We start from the raw sequence: 14,458 nt of genomic DNA on the forward strand, positions 1-14,458 counted from the left end.
GGAGTATATGGAAAAGGAGGCATCGAGAATAAGGCTTTTGACCTAGAAGTTCAATATTTAGAAATGTACAGTATGCGTTATGAGAAATACACACATTTATTCACTATGATCTTTTTGGTAGAAAAAAAATGTTGATAAATAGAGAAATGAGCAAATAAGTTTTGGTGCATTTTTACAATGAAATACTATGAAGTCATTAATAAGAATGTACTGATACGAAATTATTTCAAAGATATTTTAATTGAAAAAGAAAAACCAACATAGACTTCTGTTTACAACAATACCATGAACTAGATAGCACCAAAATTTTACAACAAAGCACGTAAAAAAGCCATATTAAAATAAAATTAAATGCATGACTGAGTTGGACAGAAAATAAGGAAAATTCTCTGAGGCCATAAAAACAAACAGGAGCAGGATTCCAAAGAGGTGTAAGCCAGCACTGCCAGGGGGAATGGCAAAACCCAGCAATCTAGAACTTTAGTTTGAAAGACTACACTGGCAATTTTTGAACAGGTCAGGAATTTTCCAAGGTGCCAAAAAAGATACCTTGGAAGAAGAAACTGAAAAGCATCATCCCACTCTGGGTGGAAGGGGAAACCCTCTCACATGAGAACCTATAACCCCAAGTGGGCAATCACACTGTGCTGGGCCACAGTGCACAGTGTGTGATTCTAACATGCAAGCCAAGAATTCATTTTAAAATAGTGCTTCATTGGTAGTGTCTCCTGATGATTAGCCAAAACAAACATAAAGAGAAATAAAGAACCATAAAAGGGCCTGGGTGAAATTTTAGATTACAAAGAAATAAACAAATATTAGACCCAAGTAGAGTTGTCAATGCAACAAGGGAAGAGAGGAGTCAGAGGTCTCCAGACATCTGAAAGGAATTTACTTAGAATCCAGAATTTTTTAATTAGCAAATCGATCTCTCAAAAACAAGCACAATACAAAGATATTTCCACACAGACAAAAACAGAATTTACAATCCAGAGTTCATGCCAAAGTAACTTTAAGAGGGTATACTTCAAATAAAAAATAAACAAAAATCTTAGAAAGCAAGTGAGCAAACAAAACAAAACAAAAACTGGCATTGGTTAAACTTAAACCAAAAAGTAAATACATAAAACAATAATGATTACATATTTTAGGAGTTATAAAAAACATAAAATGAAACTAAAACACTGGAAAAGAATGATATATAAGTGGCTGAGATTAGTGTTAAAACATTCTGAGGACTGTACTGTTTAGAGGGAAGTAGAAATAGTGACCTTGGACTTTGTTAAAGAATTGAGTTAACAGAAAGAAAAATACTGCACAATCTCACTTATATGTAGAATATATTACAGGAAAAAAAAATAAGGCCTTTAGAAGTATATCTAACCCCAAAAATGTGAAGATCTTAATAAAATTGTAAAGCTTTTAAGACAGACATTAAAGGAGATATAAATAAATGCTTGACTTTACCATGTTCATAGAGAAAAAAGACTCAATATCATAAATATGTTAATTCTCCCCAAATCTAATCTATGTAGACTCTGTATTATTGTGTCAAAATCCTAACAGATTTTTTTCTTGGCATAACTTGACAACTTTATTCTAAAACTGTACAAATATGTATATAAATGGTCAGGAAGAGGCACAAACCTTCTAAAGAGGTTGGGAGTCTAGCCTCTCTGAATTTCAAGACTTATTAGAAGGCTACAGTGAATAAGACAATAACAAGTTTTGTTAAGAGGATAAATAACGGAATTGGACTAAGGCAACCATACAGAGAAAACACAGTAATCTGTGCAAACAAATACGGAAAATTTCTATATGATAGAGATGGCGTTGCGTATTAGTAGATGAAAGATGTCTTCATTAAATGGTACTAGACAACTGCAACAACATTTTCTATATGACAAAAATGAAATGTGATTTTTATCACAGATCATAGATAAAAGCCAATTCCGGATAGATTGATAATTAAATTTGAAAGCAAAACTGTAAAATTTTTACAGAAAAATTAAGGACAATATCTTTATAAATTTGTAGTAAGGAAGGGTTTCTGAAATAAAACAAAAATTATGTATCATCAAGGAAAAGGTTGATAAATATCGCTACATAGAAATAAAGAACATCTGTTTATCAATGGTCAGCAGAAGAAAAGTGAAAAGACAAGCTCCAAAGTGGGAAAAGTGTCTGCAGCAATTTAATTGATAATACTTTAATATTGTAAATATATAAAGATTTCCCAAAAATGCAATAAATAAAAGACAGACTAATTAATAGAAAAACAGCTGAAGGACTCAAAAAGGCATTTCACAGGAGAGGAAACAACTATAAGCATGTGAAAATACACTACTTCTCATCAATAATCAGGAAAATGAAACTAAAACCTCAGTGAAATACCATTTTAAACAATAGATTAAGTCAAAAAATTAAGTCTAAGAACTAAGTACCAGCAAAAATTTGATACCATCGAAACCGCAGGGAAAAGTACAGATTGGAACTAACCACTTTCTAAAACAATATGACTTTACCTCAAACACTTAAGATTCATATACCATGTCCCAGCAAATCCTCTCCTTGGTTTGTACCACCAAAGGAAAGTACACATGTACACCAGGAGCTGTGAATACATGTTCATGTAAGCATTTTCTATAATACACAAAAATGGGAAAGAACAGGATAGAAAAATTGTGCTGTTTTTGTATTCCTACAATGGAATAAAAATTAACTAAATAGAGCTATGTGTGTAAACGTGGAAGAATCTCAAACACAATGGTCAGTGGAGGAAAAAACAAGGCATAGAAGAGGACGCTTATATTTCCACATACACAGTGTTCATAATCATCATCTCTCAAGGGAACATAGGCATGAGATTGGGAGAAGGACAAACACAAGAGTCGAGGACATTAATCATGTTCTATTCCTTAAGCTGGGTGTATATAGTTGTTCATTTCTTTATAATTCTTTAGACCTCATTTAGGTTACAATATATACATATATCCACATATATCTATAACTTAACCTTATTTATATGTAATATAAATAAGCATGTTCCCAGCCAGCTAAGGCTGAACAAGTGACCTCAGCCTTCCTCTTTCTGCTCTCACACGGTTAACAAGTGTCCTTTTCACCAGCTATTTAGTGCCACAATTTTTTCATCTTCATGTTTTTTTTTTTCTGGATAATTTCACTGTTTAGAATGGCCCTAAGTATATGGCTGAAGTATTGTCTAGTACTCCTGAGAGCATGAAGGTTATGAAGTGCTTTAGAGAGAATACATATGTGTTAAACTTCATTCAGGCATGAGTCATAGTGCTGTTGGCTGTGAGTTCAACATTAATAAATAAACAATATACATTCAATAAGGTGTCTTTAAACAAAAACACACATAACCCAAGGTTATGTACTGATCTGCTGACAACTATGGGACCACGGGCTTGCAGGAACCTAGTCCTGTATTTCCCCATAGGAGCATGGTTCAGTATCCACTAATACAGTGTTTCCAGTGACTCTATAAAGCATAACTACAGCAAATAATGAGAATCAACTGTATCACATAAATAGTATACAGAATAATAAAATGCTGTATTTATTTATTTATTTCCTTTTTGTCTTTTTTCGTGACCAGTAACGGGATCGCAACCCTCGGTGTCGCGCCCGCACCGCGCTCAACCAGTGAGCGGACCGGTCTCTATATGGGATCCGAACCCTTGGCGGGAGTGCCGCCACACTCCCAAGCGCCGCACTCTACCAAGTGCGCCACCAGACCGGCCCAAAATGTTATATTTATTTTTCTGTTAAACACAAAATACAAAACATATACAAGATTTTATTTTGTCTGTATATGTGATTGTGTGCATATATATATATACACACAAACATACATATATATGTAATCTCTATATTATATGTAAAATAAATATAAGACATACATAAATATAAAGTATTTCATAATAAAAATGAAACAGCAAGAGGCAGAACCAAGAAAGCATGTAAACAATAGTAAAATATTTATAAATATGAAAGTATATGTATATATGTTTATATATGCTAATTATCTCTGGACAGATAGAAATAAAACATAACATTGGTTAAAACAGAAGGTAATAATAAGAAGGCTTACACTCCATTATATACCTGTATTTTATAACGGATGCACGTATTATTTAAATATTATTATCATTGATCCATTGAGAAATAACGAGGCCAAGCTTCTTGTCTCAGACAACCACATGGGTGGCGGCACCGTTCACAATCTTAGGGAACACAGATGGGACAGAAGAACTGACGAGCTTTAGTTGAACTGACAGCCACCCCTTCACTCATTCTATGAATTAAATAAATCTTTATTGGGAGTCTATTATTATGTATGAGGTGCTGAAGATACAGCATGGAACACACTTTCAGGCTGTTTGGGATGGGGTGTCAGTGGGGGCATCTGAGTAGGAACAATGCAGGAAGCAGTTGTTAGGTTCTCCCATGTGGAATCAAATCCTTGTCACACCTCAGAGGCTGTTTGGTCAATTCCCATCCACAGTTGTAGAATGAATGATTGTGGCGGGTGGTAATCTAGCAGTGAGCGAGAAGTGGTGATATAAACAATTCTTTTCAGAAGAATCACTTCAAATTCATGCTTCTTAGATATTAATAGTTATAGAAAAGGTACAATGGGATCTAAAATGGGATCACCATTTATCAGTATATTAGGGGGAAAAGCTTTGTCTATCTGGTGCACAGTGTCTGCATGCATGTCGCACTAATAGAGAAGTGTTCCCATTTTCCAATCCTGTTATTGGTGACTTTTAAGTTTTATTGACTATCTTACATGGGATTTCATCTGCATTTACAATTTCTACCACCTCACATTACCCAATTGCCTTATTCACTACCTGTCTGGGTCCCTTACTTTATTATAAGAATTCTTAAATTAAAATAAAATATAGCTCCAGCCTCCTTTAAAAGGTCTTGGTTTCAACATGACCCTGCCATCTATTGTGTAATTTCAGTCAAGTAATAAGCCCTGGAAGTCTTTGTTTCCTCATGATAATATGGGGATAACAATGGCTGCTCAGGCTGCCCCAAAGAGTTATAAAGCTAAAAGCTAAAATCATGTGAAGTATAAATGGGCTTTGGATAGTTTCTTTTTCTCCTGCTTTCAGATGATCTACTTAACAACTGGAATTTATAAATAAAACAAAATAGTAAAACAAGACCCAAACCCCATCTGTGTACAACCGGACAATTTTTTAAACATTAAAAGTCAGTCGATAAGGAACAGATCTAACACACAAAGATTAACATCCTTAATGTAAAAAGAACTCTTAAAAAAGTGAATTAGAAAACTCCAAGGAGAAATTTGATGGAAGACCTCAGCAGATAAGTCCCATACTCCAAAGAAATACATGTGGCTAATAAGCACATTCTAAGATGTTATTGTGTGGGGTGGGGGGTAAGAGAGACCACATCTCCCATCTCAGGACCCAGGGTGGCTTGCTGGCTCTGCTGCTTGCGTGGTTGGGGGTGGGGAGCAGGGCTGAGGCACGCAGCCCAGGTCTCGGGACACTGGGTGGCTGGCTGTCTCCACTGCTTGCCTGGTTGCATGTGGGGGCATGGCTGAGGCCCACAGACCCCATCTCAGGACACTCGGTGGCTGGCTGTCTCTGTTGCTTGCCTGCTTGCATGCAGGGGTGGGGCTGAGGCCCAAGGTCCCCATCTGGATAATTTCTTAGCACAGCAGAAATATTATTAAGGCTTAATAATTGTTATTATTATCATACAGATAATGAGTAAAAAGTTGTTTGCTTAAAAGACAATTATGATTCTTTTTCAATTTTAAATGTTCAGTGAATGAAGATACTACAAAAAATCAAATTCACCTCTTTTCATTACTCAAAAAAGTTCTCACATTATATTTTCAGTAAAAGAAATAAAAACAACATCCAACGTGCTCCCACTGAATACAGAGCACAGCCCGTGGGGTGCACCATGCACCATTTCTGACAGAAGACACTCACTGTAGTGGTCTTCTCAGACTTTGGCACGATTAACACTCTGTGCTTTCATCATCTCTTCATTCTCAAGCACAGTATTACCAATACTAAAGATCGTATATTTAAGAGTTGAGGGTTCAACACCCTTTTAATTATAAGCATGTGATTACAGATGTATGCGTTTCCACCTTGGTTCTATTCCACTAGTTCAGCTGCAAATGAACATAATTAGTTTAAGAAGGAAATGTTTGGGAAAAGAGAAGGTGGAGGTATGGTGAGCAAGGTTAACAAAACATCCCTTCAGTGATTTTTGATTTACAAAATCACAATAGAGACTTTACTTAATAACACAGAAAGGAATCCCCCCCTTTAATTTGCCATTATCCAGCTAATTCCCTAGCAAGGCATTTAAGGATCCTTTCCACAATGGCTCCATTGCTCTTCCAGACTTCTGGTTAAGATGGCAGAATAACGGTCCCCAGCGTCACTCTCTCTCACAAATCAACCAATTTACAACTATTAAAAAGCAACGACAGCCACACTGGGGCCACCAGGGATAAGGGGAAGAGGAGGCGAGGTCTAAGGAATGCGTGGAGGCGGGAGAAGCCATGATGAGTGAAGGAAGGAACCGCTCCGACCATTTCGAGCCCTGACCACTTCAAGGCTGGAGCTAGTGAGTGCATGGAGCAGGAGCTGGCAAAAGTCATTGCTCTACCCTTCGGATGAAGTTGCTTGTAGGTGGCAGGGCAGAAGGGGTCCTTGGTAGTCCCCAGTCCAGCAAGACTAATAGAAGTTTCCTGTGGACCCACATAGGAGTAAGGAGCCACAACAACTGAAAAAAAAAAGCTACTCAGAGGCTGGTGAGTCATCGCAAGGGACCAGCACACAGCCCATCCTCGGGAAGTGTTTGCAGTGCAGGTGGTAGGGGATACGAGCCCACCAGGGGAACATGGGCACAGCATGGACAACTGACCTGCCCCCCAAGCAGCTAAGGACCAATCAGTGGAGACGGACCAGGAATACAGAACTGCGGGGGGTGCAGTCTGCTGAACAGACTCAAGCCCAGACCAGAGGCTCTACACAAACCAGGTGTACCAGATCTCATGAGAGACCTTGAAGCACCTACAAAATCAACCATTAAAAGCTGAACTGCACAAAAAGCCTTCCCCAGGGAATCAACAGCAAAGCAGCAATTTAGCTCTACCACGGGGGTCAAGTACTGGTCCCCATCGGAAGTTCCCCCCAGTTTAGGAGTAAGCAAAGGACAACAAAATAGTTCCAGTTTTGAGTTTAAGTGGTAGGAACAGCAAATAATCCAACACAGAACTGAAAGAAAAAACAAAATACCCACAGACCACAGAGACAAAGTTTGATATTAACTAGTAAACGTGTCACATCACCAAAGAACACCTATAAAACCTAGAAGGACTGGGCTATGAAGCCAGGGAGTGGGGCGGGCTGGGGGCCTAAGACAAGTTCACCCTGACACCTGCAACCAGCCCAGCAATGACCACTGAGATGCCACGAGAAGCACACTGGGCTCCTGAGCTGAAACGGTGGGGTACAAGGGCTTCAGCCACGCCCCCAATATCTGCACCCAGCCCGGCAATGACCAAGGCACAACTGGAAGCCCCCTGGTCTCCCCTGCAGGAATGAGGGGGGTGCCACAGGCCTCAACCCTGCCCTTCCTCCTTCCTCCTGCTCCACTTTATTTCCTTCCTCCTTCCCATCTCCCCCTCCCCCAACTGCTCTACATCATGGAATGTAAAAAAGAAAAATATTAATAAATGAATAATTTAAAATAAAAATAAAAATAAACAAAATAAAAAACATTTTGCCATTCACCCCCAAAAAACAGTTGAGCTTAAGTTTTAAAATATATACTTATCAAAATACATCATATAAGTAAAAAAGGCAGTGAAAGCCAACAAAAGAGATTGAGATGCCTATTTATTTCCCTGTGACCTCAACAGAAGCAGATACACACACAAAGGCAATCCACTACATCTATTATGTACTACAATACAGTGCATTTATAGTACAGAAATAATATGGTTTTTGTAGGCACACTTTGCTCAATATACAACTTGGATACAAAAAATAAAGAGAAATACAGTAAGAAAAAGTGTGCTGAATTCTGACAGAAATATTAGAAAGCATAAGGTTTCCTGGTGCCCTTATTTATTTCATCTTTTTTATCCTGTGTTCTGCTACTTTTAAAAAAGTACAAACGAAAAATTAACAAAAAGTTCAAATTAATGCTGAATAACCATCTTGAGATTAAGAGTTAGTTCTGTTTATCACACATGCACTCAAACGAAATCATCATGTATGTTGACATCAAAAAGAGATAAGCTAATTTACAGTAACTTTGATTGAACAGTTAAGTCAAACACTTATGCTCCAGTTAACTCTGTCCTGCAATAGCTTTTAATATTATTACAGTTATGCCATTCTACTTCCTGACTTCTCTTAAATATTAAAAGTTCAGGAAATTGGTTTCTGCTCCTGCCAATCTGAGAACATGTTCCACCCAGGTTACCAGTGACCTCCAACTTCATATTCACCATCACCATGTTGTTCAGTCCATTTGACCACATGCCGCTATGATCATTGCCTCTTTTTTGAAACTCTTCCCAGCGCTGGCTTCCTTCACAGCAGCCTCTGTTGGGAGCTTCTCTTCCTCTCTCTACCCTATACACATTATTCTCCTCCAGAATACTACCCCTGGCTCTATTTTTTCTTTTCCTAGGTGACACATCAGCTCAATAATCATCTTGCTTATGGTGTCCAGCTCTCAATCTCGGACCTCTAGGTGCTGAGTCCAAACCATCTGTCCACCACTATGTTTACTGGGAACACCCACACGCATGTTTATGCACAGGTAGTCATGCTCACCATTCACATCCTTTCCAACATTTATATGCTCTCTCCCAGTGATTAGCACCACCATGCACCCAGCTACTCAATGTGAAACCAAGACACCTCTCCATCATCTCTGTCCGTTTGGTTCTACCATATTATTATCCCTCACATCCAGCCTCTCTCTAGCACCGCCCTTCCTGCCTTAGCACAGGGCCTCCTCATTTCTCAAACAGTGCACCATAACAATCTACATGCGATCTCCTGTGTCCAAGTCCCCCCACCTCCATTTAGGCCTTCCACATTGCTGCCAGTGTAACCTCTCTTAAATCTTCAAACTTCAGGATGAAGGCCAATTCTTCAGCCAGGAATACATGGTCCATACAGCCTAGGCCCTGGGCCTCTGTCCAGCTTCATCACTTACTACTCCCTCCCCCCAGCGCAACTACCAACATGCTCATGTGGCCATTCCTTTGCATCTTACTTTTTCCTTTTTTTAGCTTGGATTCTCACACTTCCAAGTCATTCCTCCAATAATCAAGTTTCACAGCCAGGAAAAAGATTTGCCTTCTCAACAGGTATACTTTTAGTATCCTTCCTACATTTATATGCTGTATCTAAGGACTGTTGAAGAAATAAGCTGGGGAAGAAAATATACAACTGCGGTTGCTGGGGAGGGGAAGGTAACTACAAGAGTGGATTTTGGGACAAAGATAGAAGTATCAGGTCCACAGCATGCATGGAAAGCCCTGCCCTTGATGGAAGCTGGGATTTCCTTCTCTTGTAGTGGGAGGTATGCAAAAAATATGGGATCAGATGCTGTTGGTTTGTAGGTGTATTGGTAGGTAGGGCGTTTGGTGGTGGGTAGGCGTGGGGGCTGCTGTATACTAGCGTCTGTTTTCTCACTGAAGTGTGAGGTGATTTTACCATTAGAGTCATGGGTAAGTGGAACAGGATGATTATGGAGGTTTGAGAAAAGATGTTTTGTAAGTTAACCTGAGAGCACAGACATTGATGTAAGAATACTATTTTATTATTGATAAAAGCCTAATTACAAGAAAAGATTTAGCATATATTATTTCTATTAAGTCGGTCTGTTCTTTAGTTTATAAATTTAATTTAGAATTTTATCCTGGCAACTAGAAGAAATATGGACAAAAACTGGTGATATTCTCAAAAATTTATCTTAAGAGAATCATATTTTGAAATGTATTGTTTTCACTATATGTCACTGAATATAGGTAGGAGAGCAACTATTTTTTTTTTTTTTGTCTTTTTTTTCGTGACCGGCAACGGATCGCAACCCTCAGTGTCGCGCCCGTACTGGACCGGGACTGGCAACGGGATCGCAACCCTCAGTGTTGCTCCCGCACCTCGCTCAGCCAGTGAGCGGCCGGTCTGTATGTGGGATCCGAACCCTCTGTGGGAGTGCCGTGCTCCCAAGCAGCGCACTGTAGCAGTGCGCCACCGGGCCGGCCCGGAGAGCAACCAATTTTAAAGCTGAACTTTTATTCTTTAACATGTTTTACACATTTAATCGACACACATTTGATGTTCATAAGTTTTTCCAAAGAATTTTCTGTTGTTTATGCTGCTATCTTCTGTCTTCCAGATAATGTAGAATGTAAGACCCACCGAGACACATACATCTTATTCACTGCTCTAACTCATACCCAAAAGAATGCCTGAACACATAGAAAGCATTTTAAAAATGTGTTAATGAACAAATAATCATAGAACATTTGAATGAGACCAGAGAAGAAATAAAAAGGCAATTGAAAGTGGTAGAAAAAGAGCCATGAGGAAAGACTCATCTTGTTTAATAGTTACCAAAAGTGAAACATTTCATACATATGAGAACACACAGGTTACTACCTTTACAACACCGATGTTTTCATTTAACATCGTGAAGTATAAAAATTGCTAACATCTGAATTTCATAATAAGGAGGTTAAAAGATCTTCCTGGAAGATCCTTAAAATCTGAAGAGATACTTATACATTTAGCTTTACTTGGCAATCCTGCCTTCTCTATGAGTGAACTACTAGATGGGTTTCGATGGCCTCTACCTACCCTTTGAACCATCATAAATGATTACCAAGCATACCACATGTGGCTGATTATCTGTAGTTTGGAAGTGTGATTCCTAAATCCCAAATGGGTTGTAAGATATAATTCCACTATTCATTTTTTAAAAATGACTAAGATCCAGTCATTAAAAAAAAAAAAAAAAAAAAAAAACCCAAAAAACCCCTCAATGCTTGGCATATAAAATACAGATTCAGAATATTATATAATAAATCACATATAATGTGGGCAACAATGTGAGTGACACTTGTTTACATTTTAGGTGTGAAAACTAGCAAATTGCTTGACTTATTTTTTGAGTATGTTCTAGGATCAAGGACTCCTTTCTTCCCATGTGCCAAAAATAATGGGCCAACCCGGTGGCGCACTCAGGAGAGTGCAGCGCTGGGAGCGCAGTGACGCTCCTGCCACGGGTTTGGATCCTATATAAGAATGGCCGGTGCGCTCACTGGCTGAGCACGGTGTGGGCGACACCACACCAAGGGTTGTGATCCCCTTACCGGTCATGGAAAAGACCAAAAAAAAAAAAAATTAAAAAAAAAAAATAAGTATTCCATACCTTTACAGATATAATTTTTTTTTAATTACGTATTCTTTTTTTTTTTTTTTTCCTTCTGACCAGTAAGGGGATCGCAACCCTCAGCAAGGTGCTGTCTGCACCACGCTCAGCCAGTGAGCGCACTGGCCATCCCTATATAGGATCTGAACCTGCGGCCTTGGCACTACCAGGGCCACTCTCCTGAGTGAGCCATGGGGCAGGCCCCAAAATTACGTATTCTTGATCCTAAAATTCCCTGGATGGAAAAAGCACAACTCAGTTTTATTCACCAGTAAGAGTGGAGTCTGCTTACAGGGGTTCTCTAGCATGTATCTACAGGACTAATGATTTTGGTCAAAGGACTCTAGAAACCAATAAATAGATTTACCCCTCAGTCATAGAATGACATAGATGACAGAATTTGAAAATGACAGTTGCTTTGATTTATCAATCTGACCAGAGTTCTGTTTTAATCGCCATGATAATTTTAAATGACAGTATTTTCTTATCTAAAAAAAAGGTTGTGCTTAACATTTAATCAAGTTGTAGTATGACTCATTCATTGTAAGTCATCATTAATGACACTTGAACAACCTATAAAAACCATAGCCTGGGCCGGCCCGGTGGCGCACTGCGCTAGTGCGCCGCTTGGGAAGCGCGGCGGCGCTCCCGCCGAGGGTTCGGATCCCACATACAGACCGGTTCCCGCTCACTGGCTGAGCGAGGCGCGGGGGCAACACCAAGGGTTGCGATCCCATTGCCGGTCCTGGTCCGGTACGGGGGTGACACTGAGGGTTGCGATCTGTTGCCAGACACGGAAAAAGACAAAAAAACAAACAAACAAACAAAAAAAACCATAGCCTAATCAACAGAGCATGGAACCAATCTTCAGAGCACTTCTTGGCCTTAGTCTCATGCTGTGTCAGCCTCTAGGAGCACCCCTGAAACAGCAAGAACTTTCCCAGAGTGCAGCACAATATAGACCTGATGTTGAAAAGAGATGCAGCATCCCAAAGATAAAATGTTTTCAGTAGTAAATGCTTTGAGTTACTTGTAAGTTTCAATGATTTCAAACAGCAAGACTTTTAATAGATTGTTTTCCTTTCAAAGAATAAATTTGTTTCTTTAGTGTCTTCTGAAACTTTTCATCCCTGCTTATTTCATAGGAATGTAGCAAGTGTCAATGAGATAATATTTATAAAGTTTTTAAGCTCCCTTGAAGAGAGGTGTTAAATATCCATAGGCATTAATGTAGCCTATAAAAACCAGCAAATCATGTTCTGAAGATCTGAAAAACATCAACATACTTTGTTCTTTGGGCACAATGTTTTGAGAAAACAAACATCAGATTGAAATGAAGTCAGAGAGTAGTAAAAACTTAAAAGAATAGCGAATTTTCTTTAATAAAAAGCATGGAATTTTTAATGTCTTTATAAATATGAGCTATTTAAACTAAAATCTAGTGTGTTTACTGGCATGTAAGGAAAAAAACCCAGATAATAATGAGTGTTATCCATCAAACAGGATGTTTAGCAAATTGCTAGACTCACAATTCTGTGACTCATGGTTAAACCTAATCTGGTTTTCTGTAATGTCAAAATAATCCCTTTTAAACCAACGTGTATTTTTTTAAAAAATAAATGCCTTCCACCTCTCTTCTGAAAAGGGACAGAAACATAACACATCTATTTGGAATTTACCTTGAATAATAAATTGTTCCATGTTTCCTTTGAAAGGCTGCATGTGCTCTTCTGAGGAGACCTGGTACACTTTCCCTGCTTCAACTTCACAGGCTGAAATGAGAGAGACACATGGTTTAGAACATCACACTCTTAATGGACAATTAAAACAATTTTGTAAACATATTAGCTATGTTAAAAATCCTGTTAACCATCCTAACTGGCATATTTTGGAAACATCCGAATACTGACATGAGAAGCCTATGATCCAGGCTTCCTTTTAGAAGATCATAAAAAATTCTTTAGAATCTATAATCCCAATTTAATCACTTCCAAAATGATCACTTAAACACATTACTTAACCACAGTCTCTTCATCTGTAGAATGGGCATAATACTAGAGCCTACCTCACAGATCAGTTAAGAGGATCAAATCCACTAATAGGTGTAGAGTGTTCGAATAGCGCCTGGCCATAGTGAAGCAATATGTAACTGTTTTCTATCATCATTATCATCAAACTGACTTGTAGAACATGTTCACCCCTAATTAAAGTCCAAATTTCTGAAAAATAACTAATTAAGTAGTGGTAATGTTAGTTTAGCAACCAATAATTATGGAGCATCTATTACATGCCAGATGCTTTGTAGCTATTATCTAACCTATTCCTTAAAACAAGGCAGTAAAGTAGATATTATTATCCCCTCTTACAGTTGAGGAAGTTAAGGCTCAAATAAAATGCTTCCCTCTTTCCCTCACCCCTTAAATCATCAATTCCTACTGTAAATTTCGGACTTAGCTCAGATGTAACTGTCCCTGCAAAGCCCTCTCTGACCTCACATCCCCTGCTTTCCTCCATCCCTGCCACCTGTCTCCAGGCAGGACTGGGAGTCCCACCTCTGTGACCACATCGCACCTTGTGCAGACAGAGTTAAAGCTGTTATTTAATGACTACTTTCTACACACAGGGACTGTTTCTGAGTGTTGTCCCATTCGATTCTCATAAAACCCTTTCAAGTAGATTATTAATACGCTTGTTTTACATTAGAGAAAAATGAAGCACAAAGAGACTGCCCACATTTACTGAGTTCATAATCTGAGGAGGTGGGATTCAATATCTACTACCACACCATAGGAAAGTTATTTGTAACTGTGGCTACTCTGCTCCACTACACTGAGCTACTTGAAAGGAAATCCAGCTCATTTCCATTTGTATGTGGAGTGCCAGACACAGGCAACAAATTAGTGCTGGATGGGCTAGAGGCTGGATAAATAGCTACTAACGTGGAAATGACATCCTACGTTTTAGA

General features: G+C 38.7%; 1 protein-coding gene across 1 annotated transcript in view; it reads right to left on the minus strand.

Annotated features, from left to right (window-relative positions):
• Positions 1–14,458, minus strand: part of LOC103606333 (formin-2-like) — a gene marked incomplete at its 3' end in the record, with an annotated part of 94,470 nt that overhangs the window by 7,506 nt on the left and 72,506 nt on the right. The window contains exon 8 of the mRNA XM_008590950.1: positions 13,173–13,265. Coding sequence (XP_008589172.1) covers positions 13,173–13,265 — 93 coding nt within the window. The remainder of the gene's footprint in view (positions 1–13,172; positions 13,266–14,458) is intronic.

This window comes from Galeopterus variegatus, unplaced genomic scaffold (genome assembly GCF_000696425.1).
Source record: "Galeopterus variegatus unplaced genomic scaffold, G_variegatus-3.0.2 Scaffold6482, whole genome shotgun sequence".
NCBI classification, from domain to species: Eukaryota; Metazoa; Chordata; class Mammalia; order Dermoptera; family Cynocephalidae; genus Galeopterus; species Galeopterus variegatus.